The 22,815-nt window shown below is 51.6% G+C and overlaps 2 protein-coding genes across 3 annotated transcripts; one reads left to right on the top strand and one right to left on the bottom strand.

Annotated features, from left to right (window-relative positions):
- Positions 1-6,811: 6,811 nt before the first annotated feature.
- On the top strand, positions 6,812-16,397 carry CATSPER1 (cation channel sperm associated 1). Its single transcript, XM_032879511.1, has 12 exons — positions 6,812-8,247; positions 9,223-9,435; positions 10,893-11,006; positions 11,237-11,387; positions 11,676-11,767; positions 11,880-12,023; positions 12,189-12,252; positions 12,434-12,506; positions 12,668-12,728; positions 13,894-13,969; positions 16,000-16,114; positions 16,268-16,397. The coding sequence occupies exons 1-12, from the start codon at positions 6,858-6,860 to the stop codon at positions 16,292-16,294; spliced, it is 2,520 nt and encodes an 839-aa protein (XP_032735402.1). The 5' UTR covers positions 6,812-6,857; the 3' UTR covers positions 16,295-16,397.
- Positions 16,398-18,437: 2,040 nt separating this feature from the next.
- CST6 (cystatin E/M) lies at positions 18,438-22,098 on the bottom strand. 2 transcript variants are annotated; one of them, XM_032879512.1, is made up of 4 exons: positions 21,465-22,098; positions 19,602-19,735; positions 18,962-19,087; positions 18,438-18,628 (listed from the first exon to the last, which is right to left on the bottom strand). In XM_032879512.1, the coding sequence occupies exons 1-4, from the start codon at positions 21,622-21,624 to the stop codon at positions 18,542-18,544; spliced, it is 507 nt and encodes a 168-aa protein (XP_032735403.1). In that variant the 5' UTR covers positions 21,625-22,098; the 3' UTR covers positions 18,438-18,541. The 2 variants fall into 2 exon arrangements, with proteins under 2 accessions (XP_032735403.1, XP_032735404.1); XM_032879513.1 differs by lacking the exon at positions 21,465-22,098 and having other exon boundaries at positions 18,512-18,628; positions 19,602-19,862.
- Between the last annotated feature and the right edge of the window lie 717 nt (positions 22,099-22,815).

Below are 22,815 nucleotides of genomic sequence, written 5' to 3'. Positions count from 1 at the left end.
ACTGTGGGTTTATTTCCAGGTTCTCTATTCTATTCCATTCATCTATATCCATTTAATGCCAGTACCATAGTTTTAACTACTACTGCTTTGTAATATAACTTGAAATGTAGAGTGTGATACCTTCAGTTTTGTTTTTGTTTCTCAAGATTTCTTTGCCTATTTGGGTCTTTTGTGGTTCTATACAAAATTTAGGATCATTTGTTCTAGTTCTGTGAAAAATGGTATTGACATTTTGATAGGGGTTGCATTAAATCTGTAGATTGGTGTGGGTAGTATAGACATTTTAACAATATTTTAACAACATTTATTCCTCTAACCCATGAGCATGGAATGTCTTTCCATGAGTGGAAAGACATTCTTTCATCAGCATTTTTCAGTTTTCAGAGTACATGTCTTTCACCTCTTTGGTTAAGCTTAAGCCGAGATATTTTTTTGTCTTCAGTGCAATTGTAAATGGGATTGTTTTCTTCTTCTTTTTTTTAAAGATTTTATTTATTTATTTGACAGACAGCGATCACAAGTAGGCAGAGAGACAGGCAGAGAGAGAGGAGGAAGCAGGCTCCCCGCCGAGCAGAGAGCCCGACGTGGGGCTCGATCCCAGGACCCTGAGATCATGACCTGAGCCGAAGGCAGAGGCTTTAACCCACTGAGCCACCCAGGCACCCCGGGATTGTTTTCTTGATTTCATTTTCTGCTGCTTCACTATTAGTGTATAGGGATACAACAAATTTCTGTACATTGATTTTGTAACCTGTGACTTTACTGAATTCATTTATTAGTTCAAGTAATTTTTTATGGAGTTTTTAGGATTTTCTATATGTAGTCTCATGTCATCTGCAAATAGTGAGAGTATTCCTTCTTCCTTACCAACTTGGATGCCTTTTATTTCTTTTTCTTGTCTTATTGCTGTGGCCAGGACTTCCAGTACTATGTTGAATAAAAATGGTGAGAGTGGGCATCCTTGTCTTGTTCCAGACCTTAGAGGAAAAGTTCTCAGTTTTTCACCATTGAATATGATGTTGGCTGTGGGTTTTTCACATAAGGCCTTGATTATGTTGAAGTATGTTCCCTCTAGATCTACTTTGCAGAAAGTATCATGAATGGGTGTTGTCTTTGTCAAATGCTTTTTCTGCATCTATTGAAATGATCACATGTTTTTTAATTCTCTTATTGATGTAACATGTCACATTGACCATTCTACAAATACTGAATTGAATCACCTTTGTATCCTGGGAATAAATCCCACTTGATTGTTGTGTATGGTGTTGTTTTTTTTTTTTAAGATTTTTTTTTTATTTGACAGACAGATATCACAAGTAGGCAGAGAGGCAGGCAGAGAGAGAGGGGGGAAGCAGGCTCCCTGCAGAGCAGAGAGCCCAGTTTGGGGTTTGATCCCAAGACTCTGACACCATGAACTGAGCAGAAGGCAGAAGCTCAACCCACTAAGCCACCCAGTATGGTTTTCTTAGATAAATTTTTGGATTTGGCTTACTAATATTGTGTTGAGGATATTTGCATCTACACTCATCAGAGATATTGGCCTGTGGTTCTTGTCTCTGTGTGTGTGCGCGCGCACGTGTGTGTGTGTGTGTGTGTGTGTGTGCGATGTATGTGTGTGAGATATCTTTTTCTGGTTTTGGAATCAGGGTGATACCTCATAGAATGAATTTGAAAATTTTCCTTCCTCTTCTATTTTTTGGAATTTAAGAAGAATAGGTATTAATTCTTTTTTAAATGTTTGGTAGAATTCGCCTATAGAACCTGGTTCTGGATTTTTGTTTGTTGGGAGTTTTTTGATTACTGATTCAATTTCATTGCTGGTAATTGGTCCATTCTAATTTTCTATTTCTTCCTGGTTCAGTTATTGGGAGGTTATATGTTTCTAGGAGTTTAACCCTTTCTTCTCAGTTGTCCCGTTTGTTGGCATATAGGTTTTCATAATATTCGGTTATAATTGTATTTCTGTAGGTTGGTTTCTATTGCTCCTCTTCCATTAAAGATCTTGTTTATTTGGGTCCTCTCTCTCTCTCTCTTTAATGAGTCTTGGCTAGAGGTTTATCAACTTTGTCGATCTTTTCAAAGAACGAGTTTCTGGTTTCATTGATCTATTTTTTTTTGTTTGTTTGTTTTTAAGTTTCTATATCATTTATTATTTTCTTCCTTATGCTGGGTTTGGGTTTTGTTTTTTCTTTTTTTAAAAATATTTTATTTATTTATTTGACAGAGAGAGAGAGAGAGAGAGAGATCACAAGTAGGCAGAGAGGCAGGCAGAGAGAGAGGGGGAAGCAGGATCCCTGCTGAGCATAGAGCCCGATGCGGGGCTCAATCCCAGGACCCTGAGATCATGACCTGAGCCCAAAGCAGAGGCTTAACCCACTGAGCCACCCAGATGCCCCAAGGGTTTTGTTTTTTCTTCTTTATCTAGCTCCTTTAGATATAAGGTTGGATTGAGGTTTTTCTTGCTTCTTGAAGTAAGCCTGTGTTGCTATAAACTTCTCTCTTACAAGTACTTTTGCCATATCCCAAAGATTTTGGACCAGTCTGTTTTCATTTTCATTTGTTTCCATGTAATTTATTAAGTGCCTTTTTTTTTTCTTAGTAATCTCTACACCCAAAGTGTGGCTTGAACTCATGACTCCAAGATCAAGAGTCTCATAGTCTTCCAACTGAACGAATCAGGCATGCTTCTGTGTAATTTTTTATTTCCTTTTTCATTTCTTGGTTAATACATTTGTTGTTTAGTAGCATGTTATTTAACCTCCATGTATTTGTACTTTTTGCAAATTTTTTCTTGTTGATTTCTAGTTTCACAGTGTTGTGGTCAGAAAAGATGCATGCTTTGACTTCAATTTTTTGAATTTGTTGAGACTTGTTTGTGCCCTAATATGTGATCTACTCTGGAAAATGTTTCATGTGCACTTGAAAAGAATGGGTATTCTGCTGTTTTAGGAAGAAATGTTCTGAATATGGCTGTGAAATCCATCTGGTCCAGTGTGTCATTCAAAGCCACTCTTTCCTTGTTGATTTTCTGTTTGAATGATCTTCCCATTGACATAAATGTGGTGTTATGGTCCCCTACCATTATTGTATTACTATCTATTATTTCCTTTATGTTTGTTATTAACTATTTATGTATTTAGGTGCTCCCATGTTGGGCACACAAACATTTACAATTGTTATATCCTCTTGTTGGATTGTCCCCTTTATTATTATATAATGTCCTTCTTTGTCTCTTGTCATAGTCTTTACTTTAAAGGCTATTTTGTCCAATATAAGTATTGCTACCCCAGCTCTCTGTTGATAACCATTTACATGATAAATGTTTCTCCACTCCCTCATTTTCTTTCTTTTATTTTTAAAGATTTTCTTTTATTTTAATTTTTAAAAATATCCTACAACCAACATCATTCTTTAAAAAAAAAGATTCATTTATTTTGGAGAGAGAGAGAGAGTACACGTGCAAGCTCACATGTAGGGTGGAGGGGCAGAAGGAAAGGAGAAAGAGAATCCTAAGCAGCCTCCAGGCTGAGCATGGAGCCTGACGCAGGGCTTGATCCCACAACCCGGAGACCAGGACCTGATCTGAAACCAAGAGTTGAATGCTTAACTGACTATGCCACACAGGCACCCTTTTTTTTTTTTTAAGTGGTCTCCAGGCCCAGCATGGAACCCAATGCAGGGCTTGAACTCATGACCCTGAGATCAAGAGTCCGGTGCTTAACCAACTGAGCTACCCAGGCACCCCTAAAGATTTTATGAAGTAAGTAAGTCTCGAACTCACAACTCCAAGATCAAGAGTCGCATGCTCTTCCAACTGAGCCAGCCAGGCACTCCTCCATCCCCTCAATCAGCAAGTGTCTTTTGGTCTGAAATTAACCTCTTATAGGCAGCACATAGATGGATCTTGTTTTTTTATCCACACTATCACTCTATGTCTTTTGATTGGAGTATTTAATCCACTTATATTCAAAGTAATTATTGATAGGCACATACTTTTTGTTACCTGTTTTTTTTTTTTTAAAGATTTTATTTATTTATTTGACAGACAGAGATCACAAGTAGGCAGAAAGGCAGGCAGAGAGAGAGGAGGAAGCAGGCTCCCTGCTGAGCAGAGAGCCCGATGCGGGGCTCGATCCCAGGACTCTGGGATCATGACCTGAGCCGAAGGCAGAGGCTTAACCCACTGAGCCACCCAGGCGCCCCTTTGTTACCTGTTTTATGGTTGTTACAGATTTCTCTGATCCTTTCTTCTCTTGCTCTCTTTACGGTTTATTGGTTTTCTTTAATGATATACTTGGATTCCTTTTTCTTTATCCTTTGCATATCTATTACTGGGTTTTGATTTGTTGTTATCATTCAGCATATAATATTTTATATACATAGCAGTTTGTTTTAAGTTGATGGTCACTTAAGTTTGAACCCATCCTTTACTCTTCTACCCACCACATTTTATGCATATAGTGTCATATTTTACATCCTCCCCCTTTTTATTTACTGAATCCTTTGACTAATTTTTACAGAAATACTTATTTTTACTGTTTATGTTTTTTACTTTTCTTACCCATTTATGGTCTTTCCCTTCCACTTAAAATGTTCCCTTTAATATTTCTTGTAGGGCTGGTTTCGTGGTCATGAATTCCTTTAGTTTTTGTCTGAGAAACTTTCTGTTCTGTTTGAGAGCCTTGCTGGATAGAGTATTCTTGGTTGCAGATTTTTCCTTTTCAGCACTTTTAACATATCATGCCACTTTCTTCTGGCCTGAAAAGTTTCTGCTGAAACATCCACTGTTAGCCTGATGAGGTTTCCCTTGTATATAACTGTCTTTTCTCTTGTTGTTTTTACGTTTTTTTCTTTATTACTACTTTTACCATTTTAATTATTTTGTGCCTTGTTTGAATTTGGTGGGGACTGGGGGGGGGGGCGGCGATCTCTGTGCCTCCCAGATCTGAATATCTGTTCCCTTCCCCAGATTAGGGAAATTTTCAGCTATTATTCCTTCAAATAAACTTTCTGCCCTCTTTCTTCTCTCTTCTTATGAGATACCTATAAAGCAAATGCTGGAGTCACTGAGTTCTCTAAGGCTATTCTCAATTTGCATAATTTTCTTTCCTTTCCTTTGCTAAGCCCCATAGCTAGTGTAGTGCCCTGCAGTGCAGTGTCCCCTGGTCCCCAGGGCTTGGAAATTCAGGGAGTATCTCCTATGTGTGTTGTGTGTACTCTGCCATTTAGTTCTGACCTCCTTTTTCTTCAGTTCCATTGTATGCAGAGGTTTTCTTTGCCTATTGTGGGGGTGTTTGGTCCCCAGCAGGGGTGGAGCACATTTTATCAAGGTGTATAGTGGTCTGCTTGCCAAATGAGACCTGCCCCTGCTGCCACCAGACCTGAGGTCCCACAGAATGTACAGGTAGGGAGATGAGGTGTTGGCAGGGTTTGCAATGGTCTCCTGGAGGAGGGGGCATGCAGAAGTGAGATTGAAACCCGTGTGGCTGGGAAGGGCAGATGTGTCAAAGCATGAAGGGGAGGGGCTTGATGTAAGCAAGTTAAGTAGTAAGTGGGGTGCCTGGGTGGCTCAGTCATTAAGTGTCTGCCTTCGCCTGGGGTCATGATCCCAGGGTCCTGGGATTGACCCCTGCATTGGGCTCCCTGCTTGGTGGGAAGCCTGCTTCTCCTTCTGCTTGTGTTCCCTTTCTCACTGTATCTCTCTCTGTCAAATAAATAAATAAAATCCTTTTTAAAAAAAATGTTAAGTAGTAAGTACTGAGGGTTGGTTGCACTGGTTCTCACAGGTGTCTGTTGTTTATGCTAGGGAGGGGGAGAGGGAAATAGTACCTGCTAGCTTCTTTGTTCCTGGAGAGGCTTTCTCATGATCCCTGTCTCTCCAGGTCATTCTCTGAGATTAGGAAGTTGTTTTTCCTCCCATCCACGCCTGGCATTTTTCAAAACTTCTGTATCTGAACAGCTGTGCTCTCCCTTTAAGTACAGAGAATCCACTTCCTAATGTCCTCCAGGCCCTCCCAGAGCAGAGACTAATGATTTTTTAAATTCCAGGCTTTTAAGTCAGGCTGGTTGTAAGAACTCATGAAATTTGGCCCCTCTTGCTTTCATAGGCAAATGTGTGGGGGGATTCATCCTCCCTGTTCATGGGCTCCCTGGTGTGAAAGTCTCTTTTTCACCTTTTTCTACACCACTGGCTCCCTTCCCACTGTGGACAGGTATGGTCTGTTTTGCTCTTAAACCATGTCTTCATCCTCCCAAACTTCTTTGATGTGGCCTCTTCTCTACCTTTAGTTGTGAGTTTGTTCTTCCAGTCTTCATATTGGGCTCACCACAGTGAGTCCCACCATCATGGCGTATCCCACCATCATGGTAGATTTCACCACCTTGGTGAATTCCAAGACTTTCATGACAATGCCTCCTCTCACCATTCCCCTCACTCCCACCATTCTCACCATCATAGTAGATCCCAGAACCTCACATCCCTTGCCGTGGGTTATTTATACTGAAGTGTTATCTAGTTGTATCTATGGGATGAAGTGAGCTTAGGGTCCTCCTACTTTGCCCTCTTCCCAGCTGACCCTTGAGAAATAATCCTTCCCTTTTATTGACTTCGGTTTCCTTGTTTTACAATGGAGAGGTTAGACACAATGATCCTAGATTCTGAACTGTACCCCAGAAGGAGGCATTTTGAAATCGGACCTGGGAAGGGGCCTGCTGGTGGCATCATAAAGGGAGAATTCCGTGAGAAGACTCAGGTTTTCCTAGAAGGGCCAGTGTCACAGGTTGGAAGGACAATTCAGGAAGGAGACTGTTTGGCCCACATTTTGAGCTCTCCTCATTCCAGTGTTCCCAGCATAGTCATGGATCAACCTTCATTGGCTGAAAAGGCTCACAATGAGGCAGACACCAACAATTTGGATGTGTTATCTCACCCTGATTCACCAACCTCATATCACAGGCCAAGGCATAGCAGAGTCCACCACCATCACGGTGTGTCCCACCACCATGGTGGGTCCCACCATCACAGTGAGTCCCACCATCATGGTGGGTCCCACCATCATAGCACATCCCGTCACCACAGTGAGTCCGACCATCATGGAGTATCCCACCATCATGGTATATCTCACCACCTTGGTAAATTCCAAGACTTTCACGACAATACCCACTCCCACCACTCCCCTCACTCCCACCATTCCCACCACTCCCACCACTCTCACCACCATGGTGAAGCCCACCATCATGGCAGAGCCTACAACCACACATCCTTTGCACTGGCTCCTTCTCAAAGCACTATCTACTCCCATCATTCCCTTGGTGAGGGCCCCTTTGATGGTGAGTACCACCATGGTAGCAGAAGGCATCATGGTAGGCCCCACCACCAAGGTGAGCCCCACCACCAAGGGGGGTCCCACTACCACAGGGGGTCCTACCACCATGGAAGGTCCCATCACCATGGTGAGCCTTATGACCATGGGGAATCCCACCACCGTGGTGAGCCCTACCACCATGGTGGCTCCAGCCACCGCGGTGAGTCCTACCACCATGGTGGGTCTCACCACCATGCTAGGCCCCACCACCACAGTGAGGTTTCTCACCATAGTGGGCTCCATTACCAAGGTGAGCCTTACTACCATAAAGATTCCTACACGTATGGTGGCTCTCAACCTCATGGTGAGTCCTATCACCATGGCAGGCACCGTCACCATGAAGCCCACCACCACAGAGGGCCTCTTCATCATGGAGAGACCTTTTCCCACCATTCCTATGTGGACTCCTATCATGATCAGTTGATACCTCACTACTCTGATGAATACAGCCACCACCACCATGGCCACCATGGTGAACGCCACCATGGCCACCATGGCCACCATGGTGAACGCCACCATGGCCACCATGGCCACCATGGTGAACATCATCACAGGGAGTATCACCGTAGTGTGCATCGTTATGATTATCTCCATGACAATCACCGCTACAGGGAGTACTATCATGGAAGCTCCCACAGCTTGGGCCCATACAAGTCTCACTGTGTGGCCAGAGCTGTCCTTGGCCCTTCCCGCTCTTATTCAGCAATTCTCCGACCTAGCATGGCACGGGTACAGCACTCAGCCTTTAGCTTGACTCGTTCCCACAGTGCTGTGCACTCACATGCATCCCAGATGTCCAGCAAAGTCCATCCTCAGGATTCCTCCACTAAAACTTCCTCAGAAAGCTGGACAGAAGAAAATGAGCAATTTCAGAAGCGCAAAAGTGAGTCTCTGCTCCCCCGATCCCCAACTCCCAGTGCCTGGCCCAGACTCCAGGCCCGACCTTCCACCCATGATGAGGCATGGACGTTTCCTGCACGTATATTCTATCGCCTGTCCACTCACCTGACTGCTCATCATCCCGTCTTCTATTCCTTAAACAATACATCTCTTCAGTCCACTGTTTTTTTTTCATCTGTTCACTGCTGTATATATATGCATTCACTTCTCAAACATTTCCTCTTGTCTTCTATGGGTCCCTGGCCTGCCTGGGCCTGGAAGCACAGAGAAAACAAATCCTGCCCTTGAGGGGCTCCAAGACAGAGGAGTGGTCACTTACCCAATCCTAGACCACCCAGTGATAGTGGTCTATCCTCCATACCAGGACAGTTACCACTGTAGATTGTATTTGTCCACATTTCCCCCACTAAGCTGTGAGCATCTTGACAGACATCCAGGGTCTGAAAGAGAGCCTTGTTTAAGGGGAGGGAGGGACCTCCGCAATTAACGCAAAATCCCCCAAGCTTGGCCCCAAGTGGTTCAGTAAACAGAGTAGCAGTCTCACAAACAAGCAGAGAGGGAAAGGTACCTAACTGGATGGGAGTAGGGAAGGCAGCCAAAAGGAGATGTTTCAGCAGAATTTCAGAGGGAGAGGGAGAGTTCACCAAGAGGATGGGGTAATGTGGAAAATGGGACTTTCCACGCATAAGTTATCACATGGGAAGAGAAAGGCCTTGTAGAATCATGAGACCGAAAGATGCACTTGAGCAGACCACAAATCCCAAACAAGCTGGCATCTGCCATGGAAGGGGTCAAGGCTGTGGCCCCAGGATTGACATAAGATTGCATAGAGACACTTCAGTGAGTGAATGGTAGGCAAGTAAGCAAGCATGAAGATGAACCCCAACTTAGTCTGGGAGGATGCCTGGGATTCCCATGCTGCCTCTCACACAGGCTTGACCCTCTGTCCCCCTTACAGCTGCCAGAGCTCAGCGGGCCCATAAGAGGCTGCACACCATGGACCTCTTCAGCAGGTTGTGGGAAAATTTAAGCTACCTCATTCAGGACTTCCGGAGAATGCTTAGGAAACTGACTCAGTCCCTGCCCTTTGAAGCCTTCATCTTCCTTGTTGTCTGCCTCAACACTATCATGCTTGTGGCCCAAACCTTTGCTGAAGTCGAGATCCGGGGCGGTAAGAGCTGGGGAGACCCTTTCTCCTCTTTCTTTTTTTAAGAAAAGTATTTTCTTTATTTATTCATGAGAAACAGAGAAAGAGGCAGAGGCAGAGAGCGGGGGAGAAGCAGGGAGCCTGATTTGGGACTCCATTCTAGGATCCTGGGATCATGACCTGAGCCCAAGGCAGCTGCTCAACCCACTGAATCACCCAGGCACCACTTTCACATGGGGAAAGCCAAAGATCTTGCTTCAGGCCCCTTATGGGCCTGATCCAGTGCCATGTGGTTCATGTAACTTAGCTCATTTCATCCTTATCCCTGGGAAGTAGACAGCATTGACCAGGATTAAAGATGAGGCTCAGAGACTTTGTTGAGGTCGACCAGCCAGCCAGCCAACCACAAAAGCCTACTGAACTGGAGGATATGCTGTTTGTGATACAGCCACCAGGTGGCGCATCGACCCTAAATACGTCTCTGTGGGGTGGCCAGAGGAACCACAGACCACCTAGAAAGGCCAGAAGGCCCTGAGAAGGAGGCTGTGGAGGGGTGACAGTAGAAAACCGGGGAAGGCAGCCCCTGAGACCCTTGACAGCAGGGTGAAAGAAAGGTCTGCCGCCTCGTGAATAAACTAAGCAGAGAATACGGCTGGAGGCATTCTTATTCGGTGTTAAGTGAAGCCCAAGTTCATGAAAACGCTCTCAGGCTGACTGGTACGGTTCCCAGGCTGACTGGTACGGTTCCCGGGCCAAAATGGGTCTGCTGTTTGGTGACTTCTGGCCAGACTACCCCCGGTGGAGTTGCCTCACAAGGCCATCTTTGTTTGTACAAATAAGGAGATGCAGGGGAGTCGTTTCTAAAGCTTCTCCTAACCCGGGAAAACAGGCTCCTTCCAGCCCGGCTTGGGATGAATATTCAGAGCGGGGTTTTTTGTTTTTGTTTTTGTTTTTTAAAGATTTTATTTATTTATTTGACAGAGAGAGAGAGATCACAGGTAGACAGAGTAGCAGGCAGAAAGATAGGAGGAAGCAGGCTCCCCGCTGAGCAGAGAGCCCTATGCAGGGCTTGATCCCACGTGATCCCAGGATCCTGGGATCAAGACCTGACCCGAAGGCAGAGGCTTTAACCCCCTGAGCCACTCAGGTGCCCCTCAGAGTGGGGTTTTAAATCAATGAGGCCAAGGCACTCTCCGATTTGGGCGGGTCCTCAAACGTTTCTTTTTCTGAAACGGTAAGATTGACAGGTAGGCAGAAGCTGCTGGGAGTTCCCTGAGGTCAGGAAGTCAGGCCAAGCGACAGGGTGATCACCGTTTCACGGACAAGAAAACTGAGGCACGGAGCAGTTAAGACCCATAGCCATTATAGAGCAGAGCCATGCCCTCCCCAGAAGCGACTATGTGTGAGGTCCAGGGGGAAGGAGGAGAGATGGGCCAGGGCTACCGGGGAGGGCCCTGGGTGAGCCCCTTGTGTCCCTGCAGAGTGGTACTTCATGGCCTTCGACTCCATCTTCCTCTGCATCTACGTGGTGGAAGCTGCCCTCAAGATCACTGCCCTGGGCTTCAAGTATTTTTCTGACCCTTGGAACAACCTGGGTGCGCGTGCGCGTGTGTGCGCCTGCGTGCGTGCGTGCGTGAGTCTGTGTGCGTGTGTGCGCATGCGCATGTCTGTGTGCATGCGTGTGTGTGGAGGGAGCCAGTGGGCTGCTAGTGGAGGCTGAGGACAGAAGGGGACTGGCAGGGCGTGCTGGTGTTGGGGGGACTGGGGGTCTGGGTGAGGCACTTGGACAGGAGCCCGTGACCCCCAGCGCCCCCTGTGCCCTCAGACTTCTTCATCATGATCATGGCCATGCTGGACTTCCTGCTCTTTCAGTACAACTCCTTCTCCTTCGTCTACCACCAAAGCGTCTTCCGGATCTTCAAGGTTTTCAAGAGCTTGCGGGCCCTGAGGGCCATCCGGGTCCTGCGGAAGCTCAGGTCAGCGGGGCCAGGGCTGCCCACCCCTGTGTGGGGACCCCGTGGGAAGGGGCACACGGGCCTGGGCTCCCAGGGAATCTGATGGGGGACGAAGAGGCTGTGGACACCGGCGCCCTTCCGAGAAGCCTCCTGCCATCCGCTGCGATCGGTCATCTTCCAAAGGGGGCCGAGCTCCCCCAGACCACTGGGAAAGCAGGGCCCGGCTGTCGGGGTGTCCGCTCCGGCTGCCGGGCACGGATTCCCACCCGCCCTGGTTCTTTCAGCCTCCCTCTCGGCTTCTGCCCACAGCTTCTTGACCAGCCTCCAGGAAGTGACCGGAACTCTGGTGCGGTCCCTGCCATCCATCACGGCCATCCTGATCCTCATGTTCACCTGCCTCTGTATCCTGGGCTGTGGGGGCTGGGCTGGGAGCAGGAGGGGCTGCGATGGGCGGGTTTGTGGCAGCCGGAGCGGTTGGGACCCTGCAAGCCTGCTTTGGCCCTGAACAGCCAGTCCTCTTCTCTGTGGTCCTCCGGGCTCTGTTCCGTCACTCGGACCCCAAGCGCTTCCGGAGCATTCTCTCTACCATCTTCACACTCTTCACCATGCTCACCCTGGACGACTGGTCCCTCATCTACCTGGACAGCCGCGCCCAGGGTGGGACAGACCCCAGGAGGGGTAGAGGGCGGGGTCTTGGCTGGGTAGGCCGACCCGGAGGGCTCAGTTACCCCATCTGCAAAGTGGGGTGTCTGATGCTTGCTGGCCGGGGTGTTGTGAGGGTGAGCAGGGAACTCAGAGCCCAGACGACCACCTCTTTCCCAGGTGCCTGGTACATCGTCCCCATTCTCATGATTTACATCATCATCCAGTACTTCATCTTCCTCAAGTGAGGACCGCACCCCCCGCCTTGGCTCCCCAGCTTCACCGCCACCCCTGCCTAACCTTGGGGCACCCCTCTCCAGCTCTGTCCCCTGGGTCATGCCACAGTGAACCCAGAGGAGGGTGCAGGGCTGCTCCTACAGCCTCCTCCTGGAGAGTACCCCAATATCCATCCCCCCCATCCCCAGCCTGGTGATTGCAGTCCTGGTGGATAACTTCCAGATGGCTCTGCTTCAGGGCCTGGAGAAACTGAAGCAGGAGGTATGGTGGGGGAGGAGGGTGGGCAGGTGGACCTGGGGGGTAGGGTGGGGTGGGGGGGCATGGGCAGGGACCCCACGAAGGGGTGGCCACAGAGGCTGGGGGAAAGGCAGGAGGGTCCTCCAGGAGTGGACTCGGGCAAGACAAAAGCCTCCTCTTCCCAGAGGGCCGCCTGGATCCGTGAGAAGATCCTGGACGACTCACTGACAGAACTCAGCAGATCAGGTGCTGGCCCTCCTTCCACAGTCACACACACCATTCCAGGTTCAGTGGCAGACTTTGAGAATCTGAGACTTAGGAGGACTTTCAGAGCTTAGAACTGAGGGTCCAAAAGAACTCCAAGACAATCTTCTAAAAAGTGATGAAACTGATCGCCAATTCTTGAAAGCCCCATTTGTGAAATGACTACCCAAATTATGATTCACTGAATACTCATTTTGTCTAATAACTTATAAAGTTTATAGCACTTGGTTTACCTGGGATGGTTTCGACTGCTGTGGAGGGTTTTGTCAAGGTGTGCACACTGGTCCAGAGTCACACAAAGTGGATTGAGATTCATTAAAAATCAAGTTCCCTGGACACGTTCATTTTTATAAAGCCGACTTTCTGAGTGAATTGATTTTGAGACAGTTGATCTGCTTCCTGCTTTTAAAGATCTTCAGAACTTTAGATAATCTGAGCTCTCAGGATCCCACTCTTGGTCTCCTCACCAGGCCCCTCACCTGTCCCTTCCATCAGGGATAGACACTCAGTGCAAAAAAGCTGAGGCAAAAAGAGGAATTAATTGGCAGAAATTATTTAGCGAATTGCAAGTGTGTGGGCTTTCAGGAATGGTTGGATCCAGGACTTGAATACTGGTCAGGATTTGGTCTCTCTGCTCTGTGGTCCTCTGCATGGTTTTGTGCTTAGGGTGGCTCTTCCCTTGTGGTAGGAATGGCTACCTGCCACTCTAGTCCCAAATCCTCACAGGTTAGCCATTCCTATCATGCCCAGCAGAGACTTCCTCTTCTTCCTGCAGCTACAGCAAAGTTCCGGAAATGAGTCTTCTTTGCTTTGATCACCTGACTATTTTGGAAGCAATCACTCTAGCCAAAAGAATAGGCTGCTCTGATTGGCCAGGCCTGAGTCACATGTTGTTGGAGGTGGGAGGTGGGGGTCAATCCCTGCTAGACAAGATGGACCCAAAAGGCGCAGTAGTGGGAAAACGGAGGGTGGGGGGGTTTACCACAAATCTGATACACACTCCACACCCAGAGAACCCATCTCTTTGGGGGCATCTTGAGCAAAAAACGCTTTTAGCCCCATCTGAATACCTGCGTGACACATGGGGTGTCTTCTACCTCCTTTCAATCCGGGCATCTTCTTGACTGTCCCCCTTTTTTATATCCAGACCCTGAAGAGATGGTGAGTGAACACACCAGACAGAAGCAGCTCATCGAGAAAAAATTTGGGACCATGACTGAGAAGTAAGGAGATGCCAAGGGATGCGAGGCCCTGTGTCTAAGGGGAGAGGTCTGGGGTCTGGCCCAGTCTGGCAGGGCAAGGGACATTGCTCACCTCTCTGGGAGGCAGTGGGGTGCCAAGGCCCATGGAGAGCCTCTGGGTGGGACGTGGAGACCACGAGTGGCTTCTGTTCACCCAAAGCTATCTTGTGCCACCAAGAGAGTCCCCCCTGGCAGTGTCTACAGGGCCATGAGAGCCAGTGTGAGGCTGAGAGCAAAGGCAGGGCCGCAGCGAGTCTGCCTGTCTGTTTACTCAGGAAGCAGACCTGAGCCTTGCTCTGGGTCAGGCCCTGTAAGTTCTCTAGGACACAGACTAATCCGTGCCCAGGAGAGCCTATTGCCAAGAACCCGTGCCGGGCCCTGAGGGCACTAGACTTGGGCTAAGTGGAGGGGTGAAGAGGACGGGTCAAGGAATAGCTTGCGTAAAGGCCTGGGAGGCAGATGGTCAACATCCCATTCCCGTGGAATCCATTGGCCAGCTGGGGACTTATGGCTGTGCTTGTGGCTGGGGGACCTCAGCACAGACTCCTGCTTCCTGGCTCGCAGGCTTGGCTCCACAGAGACCCATCCCTCTGAAAGCTGGGCCCCACTGCACCTCATCCGGATTGGCTCCAAGCCAGCCTGACTACTGGCAGCCTCCAGCCCCTCCTTACCCGACATCCAAGTTCAAGTCCCAAAGGCCCTCTGTGACCCAGCCTTTGCCAGCCTCCCTCGGTTCCCTGGTTCCTTCCTTGCTGTCCCTGCAGTGTTTCCCAAGCATAGCGTATACTTCTCCATCTCCAGGCCTTTGTCCACACTGTTTTCTCTGTCTGGAATATTCTCTGGCTGCCAATGCTGGGCTCAAGTGAACAAGATTTGGGAGAGTTGAGTTCCAATCCTGCTCACTTCACCTCCTGGCCCTCCTATCCTCCACTCCATGTTCCAGCAACTTGGCTACTGGCTTAGTGCGCCCTTGGCACCTCTATAACACTTTCCATGGGGGTTTCTGGGCCCCCAGACTCTTCCCACTGGCCCATCTCCTCTAAGCGTGCCCTTTGTTTTTGTTTGTTGTTTGGTTTAATCTTTCTTTTATTCTTTTAATTTATGTATAGAGCGGTCTTTGTTAAAAGCAGTTTAGGCTTTTCCTTCCTCCTCAGACTTTACATCTCCAACTCACCCACTCTCTACGGCTTCCTTCCCTGAAGCCTGCCCTGGCCCCCAGTATACTCCAGTCCTTCTGGGCTAGCAGACCAGGAACCTTGCTGAAGCCTGGCAGAGCCCCAGGTGTCTTTCAACCTCGACTCTGTGGCACTTGCTCTGGAAGCCTTCTCCGATCCCCAGGACTGGATGAGCTTTTCCTCCTCGGCGACCCTCAGCAGTCTGGTTTACTCATCCCAAATGTAAACTCTTGGTTTGCGTTCCTGGCACTGCCACAGACTGAGCTTCTTAAGGGCAAGGAGTGTTTCTTCTTAACATCTGGGTCCTCGGAGCACCTGGCAGGGTCCATTGATTTCAGTGTCACTCGGTGGGTGGATTTATAAAATGGGCAGGTGAAGAGGGAGTTAATAGATGGGTAGTGGGCAGGTGAATGGTTGCAGGGGGCGGTCAGGTGGAGGACTGGCTGTACCACATGCTGGAGGGGTGGATCCAGGGAAGAGCAGGTAGAGGGAGGGATCGGGGTGGTCAGATGAGTGAGTGAAAGGCTAGGGAGGTGGGCAGATGAACGGGTAGGTGGGCAAGTGGGTGCACAGAGAGGTATGGGGTAGCCGGAGGGGCCAGCGGTTGCGAGGATGGACGGATGCAGGGACTGATAACTGGGAGGGTAAACCACTGGCACAAAAGGGGGCTCTTAGTTTGGGGGAAAAGGAGATTCACCACGAAACTGACTCAGAAAAGTTGTAATGTGGGACTGGCGGGAGGCAGGCGAGAGGAGCTTTCTGGGGGGCTCTGGCAGCCGCGCAGACCCTGCCACACAGGTCAGCTCTGGCTTGTCCCCGTCCCCTGCCCCACCTCAGGCAGCAGGAGCTCCTGTTCCACTTCCTCCAGCTGGTGGCTGGGGTAGAGCATCATCAACAGAAATTCCGCTCCCAGGCGTCCGTTCTTGATGAGATTGTGGACACTGCATTCGAGGTGCGCCGGGCAGGACCAGAGGAGAGGGGCCAGAATGGGAGGACCCCAGAGGGCCAGGCATGAGAGGCCCAGAAGGCCCCGAATAGTCACATGGGCCTGTGGGAAGGCAGAGGCCAGCACAGGCCTAGTTACCCTCCCATCCCACCCCTGCAGGCTGGAGAAGAGGACTTCAGGAAGTGACTCCTGGACGGAGAGAGACACTGGATGTGGATTTCAGCCTCCGGCAAGCTGCCCACTGCCTTGGGTCTGGACAAGTCCCCTGCTCTGTTGGAATGATCGTCAGGCTTGCAGGGCTGGTCCTAACAAAGTTTTTAAAACCCCGAGTGGCTCTGTGTCCTCCCTGGCTAAGCCAAGGCACAGGGCAGGGGAATAGTGCATGTGCATGGGTGTGCACTGTGTGTGTGTGTGTGTGTGTGTGTGTGTGTGTGTGTGTGTTTTGGGGGGATGGATGAGTCTCTGTTAGAGGAAAGCAGGGAATAAGCCTAATGGTCGCTCCCCACCCTGCCTGGCCTAGGGCTTAGGTGAGTTCCCCTACTTTCAGCCTGAACCTGGGCAAATACCCAGAACCCCTGGCCCCGCAGTGTGGGTGGAGGAGAGGCTGTGGTTCAGATCCCCAAGTGCCTGGACGGGGTGCTGGAGACCTGGGGCTCCAGACTGGAGTGGGGTGTCCCACTGCCTCCGGCAGCCACCTCCTCTCTGGCCAAGTGAAACCAGGCTACAGCAGAGGCTGGAGGGGGTCAGGAGCAGGACTCCAGAGTGGGGGTCGCGGGGTGACAGTTGTGCCAGTCTTCCCCATCTCTGCAGGCTGGACCAGGCAGGGGTGAAGACACCAGGCCCCAGCGCAGAAGGGGCACGTCCCTCCCTGGCCGGAACCTGGGGAGAGAAGGTACTGGGCAAATGGCTTCTGGGATCAGGGCACAGATCTGGGGGTGGAGAGGCCACCTGGTGGGTATCTGCAGGCTACCACCCCACGCATTCATTCACCAAGCATTTCCTGCCACTTCCCCGTGCCTGCTCCAGGCTGGAAGCTCCTGCCTGGTGGCCCGCAGGGGCCCTGGGCCAGCTGAGCTGCTGCCTCTGACGGGCTGGGGCAGAAGAGGGCTGAATTTTCCCCTGAGCTCCTAGCTCCTGTTCAACGCAGCCCATTCGCTCCCCAGACTTCCTCGTGCCAGTCGCCTCTCTACTGTCCGCCCCTCCCCATCCCTAACCCAGCAGGCCTCTGAGAGCACAGGGCAGGGCCGGGACTGGGGGCTGTTCTGCAGTAGGTCACAGCATTGGGCAGGGGACTGAAGGCAGACACAGTGGCGGATGCGAGGCCCCACCAGGAGGGGCGGGAGACAGAGGCCGGGGGCCTTCTCCACCCCCACACCACCACACTTGACTGCCCTCACCTACTTCTCCCAAGGGATCCGGTTCCTGACTTAGCTGCTCCAGGCGTGGGTGTGCGGAGGTCTGTCCGCAACTCCGGGTTGTCTGGGGTGGAGGGTGTTTCCTCCGTGTGTGTGTGCTATTCCGGATATGTATGTGGTGTCGGGGAGCCTCCAAGTGTGTGCTGTGGTTTCAGTGTACATGTGTGGCGTTGAGAGTTCTGTGTGTGTGTGTGTGTGTGTGTGTGTGTGTAGTGAGTAGGAACTGCACCCACAAATGCAGCTGTGCAAAAAATGCTGCAGTTCTGTTTTCTTTAAATGATGTCACATCGCATCTGTCCCCTCCTCCCTCCTGTGGGCAGTAGATTTGACCTTGGTCCCCTTTGGGCTTCCTGTCCAGCCCCTTCCAGTGGTCTTGTCTGGGGCAAAGCACTGGGGATGCCTCTGGCCTATGGCCCACAGCGTGTACTTGAAAGCCACCGTCCCAGCCCTCATGGCCTCTTGGCCGGTGGGGGCTCTGGCACCACTGGCCCGCAGGCAGGTATGGGAACCTCGCAGGTGGGGCGCTCAGCATCCTGGGGCCTGGCTGCCTGGACCCGGCCTGTGCTACCCTGAGTCATCCTGGGAGCCGAGAGGGCGCAGAGCTCAGTTCACCGACTCCGGCCCCTGTTGGCTCTTGGGGCGTCCTTCTCCTGAGACTTGGTCTCCCACCCCTGCACTCTGAGAATACTGAGTGCTTAGAGGTCTGATTCTCTGGGTCTGCGATGCTGGGGTGTTTGGAGAACCGCACATTTGGGGCCTGAACCCTGTGCCCTCAGCACTGTATGGGCTGAGACAACAGCAGCTCAGCAGAGAGTGGGATGGGCTGTCTTTGGCCTGGGAAGGGGGTGCTGCCATGAGTGGGCATGGGAGAAGGGGGGTCCAGGGGGGAGGGTGAAGCACTCCGGAGAGGCCGATGCAAGAAGCAGTGCTGGCAATTTATTGTGACAGGTACGTCCCTGGACCTGAAGTGCCTTCCCGCCCGTGCCCCGCCGCCCCCCGCCCCCATGCCCCAAGGGGTCTATGATATGGTCACGCAGTTGTGCTTCAGAAGCTGGGAGGAATTCTGCCAGGGGACCACTAGGATCTCGAAGTCACAGCGCAGCTTCTGCAGGGAGAGGAGGGGTGAGTTTGGGTCCCAGGCCCAACTGCCCGCAATTGCCACCCTCAGCCCGCGACGCTCCACTCTGTGAGAGAAACAATCACTGGCCCAAATGGACAGTGAGTCAAATGGGCAGGACTAGATCCCAGATCCTTCTAGCCCAGTCCAGTGAGGGAGAAGCCGCAGTCTCCTCCTCTCCGCACCCCACCCTGGCCTGGGGGCTGAATCATCCAGGAGACAGGGACAGGTTCAGCCAGATATCAGCCAGGCCAGCCAGACAGGTTCAGGCCGGACAACCCCTGGCCGTGGGTGCCGGGAAGTGGGGTGCAGGCCTATTACCTCCTCCTGCACTCCTGTGGCAAAGGGGCAGGTGGCGATATCCACGCCGTCTCCGGTGGCCATGTTCTTGCGACAGGCTGTGCTCCCCATCTCAACAGTCAGGTAGTACTTGATGCCGGCCACCAACTGGGGACGGAAGGCACCGGCCGGTTAGGAGTGCCTAGGAGTGCCGGCAGACTACCCAGACTACCCTTGACTGAGACCTTGCACCTCTCTCCGCATTGCGCACGCTGGCCTGTGCCTCGGGATTCAGACCCTGGAGCAGTGAGTTCTGGTGCAGGTCCCCGCGGAATGGGACAGAAGCCTGGGCCAAACAGGACGCTGAGAGCCAGGTATGCACAGGCCCTGAAGCCCCATCCCTCACTCCCCTCTCCCCAATCCAAGCCCCAGGGCGGTGGCTAGTGGGAGGCTAGTGAGTCCCTGCTTAATTAAGTCAGGGCTAGATCCAGTCTGTTGAAATCTAGATAGGTTGTTCATAACAAACTTTTGGCACCATTCAATTTACAAAATACATTGTATTAAAATGTCCTGAATGCTCTCCTGGCATCTCCTTAACCTGGCCCCAGCTGGGATGCCTCCCTGGTGGGGTCCCAGCCGGGGTCCCAGCCTGGCTCCCAGCCGCCCCTCTGCCTGGCCGCACCTGGCTCTGTGCCTTGAGGATGTTGGTGTCCCGGAAGTAGTAGAGGCTGTTGCTGCCCATGTTGTAGCTGGCCACCGCCGCCTGCGCCGCCTTCTGCACCTGCGGGTCGCTGGGAGACAGGTCCCTGCGGCCACCTATGAGACCCTCCCCAGAGCGGGGGCGGGCACAGGCGTTGTGGAGGAGTGCCAGAAGGCAGAGCGCGAGGAGGCCCAGGCCCAGGGCCCGAGGGAGGCTTGGAGTAGCCATGGCCGGCAATACCAGGTCCCCCTGCGCGCCCCGCTTTTTACCTGCTCGAAGGCCCCGCCCACCCCGCGCCCCCGCGGCGGGGCAGGGGAGGGATCACAGAGCCTGGGCGGGTCTTAGAGGCCGCCTACCTTCTGCCCCAGGGGGCAGTGGAGGCCTCCCTCACCTTGCGTCCAGCGATGCTGCCTTGCCTTCCAGGGACTCGGCCGCCCCCCTCCCCTGACGGTGAGGGAAAGGACAGGGACAGTCCCCAGCAGGTGCTCACCGTTCAGATGGTTCGTGGAAGGCCCAACCAGTACGAAACACCAACAACTATTAGCGACCTGTAACTATTGCCACCATTACTAGCTGTGCAACCTGGGAGAAATTACTTAACGGCTCGCTGCCTCCGTTTCCCTCTCTGTGAAATGGGTTGCTGTGAGGACACAACAGGTTAAGTGCTTAGAGAAGGCTCGGTCCTGTAAAAACAGCAGGAAAGGGGACTAGTATGCTGAGCCAGGCACTGTTTGACCCTTATAGCCAGGAATGGAAATTGATAATATTTCCACTCCATGAAGAAAGAGGAAGAAAACAGGACGCAGAGAGGAGAACAGATTTACCCAAGGATGCAGATAGGAAATAGTAAATGATGCCACTGGCTTTTGAGCCCAAGCAGTTGAACCCAAATCTGTGCTCTCAAACCAGACTGAGCCCACAGGATGCGGGTGGCCAGAAAGAGGGGCGTGTGTGGAACTGGGCTTTGCCAATTACTGACCGGTGAATTGGACACAGTCCTTGGCCTCCCAAGGTCTCACTGTCATCCCTCTGAGGAAAGGGGACAACTCCTACCTGCTAAGGTTATTCTGATGTTAATGCCTGGGGACTGGCCCCCAGCCCCCCACCCCCGCCCAAACAGTGGAAGCAGGAGGCAGGAGGCGGCAGGAAGCAGGGCGCTGTGAGTTTTTTAGGAAAATCTGGTTTAATGAACAGCACGGAAATAACTCCCACAAGGAGTCTGAATCTTGGTGGAATTCCTTATCCACGTTTTAGGGTTCAGAGCAGCTTGTACTTTTCATCACATCTTACTGAGGAGAGGTGGGGCTTTTTGCCCCGGGGACCTCGGGGACACTGAGGTCCCGTCAGTGCTGAGGGCCTCCAAGGATCTTGCTTGGGGCTTGGAAGAGGCAGTGCTTTACAGCACCTGACAGACCATTGGCAGCTGGAATGTTGATGAATATTCTAAGCAGGCAGAATTCCCGGCCTCTCAGAACCCCAGGGCTGGGAAGGGCTGTGATTTCCTCTCTGGGAGACCCAGACCAGCTGCTCCCCACCCCCTCTGCCCAGCTGTGAAAGCCTATTTGGGATTCCTGAGGAAGAGTCACAAGTTGCAGGCTCAGGTGTCTGCCTTAAAGGGACAGAACCCAGATGGCGGGAGAGCTGGCTCAAGTGTGGCTTCATGACGAGGCCAAGGCCAGGCAGAAACCCAACATCAGAGAACCTGGAAGGTCAAGAGGCTGTGTAGGGTAGAGGAGGAAGAGGCAGTCTCCTGGGGCAGCGGCAGCGGCGGCGGAGGTGTGGGGGGGCTTGCTCCGGGGGCTCCCAGGTTGCCATTACTTGGAGCTCAGCCATGGCCACACTTACCTCCAACAGCTCCCTGGAAAACTAGCCAAGGTCTGGTCTGATTCACTAAGGGCCAATGGGTCCCTAGCTCACTCGCCCCTCTGCCCCCGTGCACATGAGTACCACAGGCTGTACCACAACCTAACAGCCTCCAAAGACCTTTCACCCACTGGCCTCTCATAAGCACTCTTTGGCAGTAAGCCTCCAGGACGTTAATCAGAGAGGTCAGGTCACTTGTCTAAGGTCACACAGCTAGTATGGGCAAAGAGGGATAGGGAAGGGAAATCATGCTTCCATGTGCCAGGCCTTGCACCAGGGCCTCCACACGCTTGCTCGTCCTCATAACTGCTCGGCAGAAGCTGTTTTACTAGGGGGTTGGGGGGCCAAAGGGAATGTGTCAGTGGTGGAGCCTGGCGGCATCCGTGTTTCAGCCTCCTAGTGTGTGAGTCCTGGACCTCTCCGTGGGGATATGAGGTAGGCTGTGTAGGGGGAGGCTCCCTGGGGGCAGGAGTGCCCTAAGAGGATATTCCCAGGGCTGTGGGTCTCATCTGGAGAAGAGTCTGGACTCCATGCTACCTGGACCCCTATGACTTCTAGAAGGAGGCCTAGGCCAGGTATGAGCTCAGGGTTGGCACTCCTACTGGTCACAGGGCACAGTCTCCCATTTTTTTACTGTGGCCCGGGCATCCCGATCCGGGTTGCCCATGGCAGCCCTCTCTTGCCTCTGACTGAAAAGTCTTGCTGACAAGGGACGGCCCTTGACATCCTCGTCACCCCTGGGATGAGGCTACTCAGGGCTGGTGTGCTGTCCCCAGAACCCTCCTCTCTGAACTTTCCGCTGGCTGCAGATATCCCCTCCGCGGCGCCCTGCTTTCTTTCCCGAACCATATCCCAGGAAGGAGCCGTTAAGGCAAAGAAAACTGCAGTCAGATCCCATGGGATCATGACTAAAACTCCCATCTGTGGAGGGGTGCTCCTACGTGCCAGCGGCTTTAGTTCATTAGCTGCTGGATTCTCTACAAAGCTGCACCCGGTGGCAGAGGAGATACGGCTCAGAGCACTGAGTGATGCACTCTGGGTTGCACAGCAAGTCAAGGAGGAACTGAGATCAGAAGCAGGTCTGGCGGGCTCCTTCAGGCTATTATCAGTCAAGGCCAGGGGTGACAGTAGAAAGAGCCCTGGGTCCCTGCAGGGAGGGAGCCAACCAGGAAAGAGGTTGATAGCCCTGAACACAGACTCTCGGCCTTTAACACCCTCTGAGCTGCTACAGGGCAACGTGGGGAGGTGTGTCTTGGGCTTGTGTCTGTCCTGTAGCTTCTCCTTACTTTCCTCCAGGGGCAGTAGGACCCCTGTAGTACCCCAGAGCATGGGA

Source organism: Lontra canadensis, unplaced genomic scaffold, assembly GCF_010015895.1.
Source record: "Lontra canadensis isolate GAN:19392208 unplaced genomic scaffold, GSC_riverotter_1.0 scaffold66, whole genome shotgun sequence".
NCBI classification, from domain to species: Eukaryota; Metazoa; Chordata; class Mammalia; order Carnivora; family Mustelidae; genus Lontra; species Lontra canadensis.
Note: the sequence above shows the minus strand (reverse complement) of the source record. Positions and strands in the feature narration are given on the sequence as shown.

Excerpts from the sequence above, each read along its gene's own strand:
- CATSPER1 (XM_032879511.1), top strand. The coding sequence starts at position 6,858 with ATGGATCAACCTTCATTGGCTGAAAAGGCTCACAATGAGGCAGACACC. Across the intron at positions 9,436-10,892 it reads TGAAGTCGAGATCCGGGGCG|AGTGGTACTTCATGGCCTTC; the intron begins GTAAGAGCTGGG and ends GTGTCCCTGCAG. Across the intron at positions 12,024-12,188 it reads CCTGGACAGCCGCGCCCAGG|GTGCCTGGTACATCGTCCCC; the intron begins GTGGGACAGACC and ends CCTCTTTCCCAG.
- CST6 (XM_032879512.1), bottom strand. The coding sequence starts at position 21,624 with ATGAGAGGCCAGTGGGTGAAAGGTCTTTGGAGGCTGTTAGGTTGTGGT. Across the intron at positions 19,088-19,601 it reads TCCTCAAGGCACAGAGCCAG|TTGGTGGCCGGCATCAAGTA; the intron begins GTGCGGCCAGGC and ends TTCCGTCCCCAG. Across the intron at positions 18,629-18,961 it reads CCACAGGAGTGCAGGAGGAG|AAGCTGCGCTGTGACTTCGA; the intron begins GTAATAGGCCTG and ends CTCTCCCTGCAG.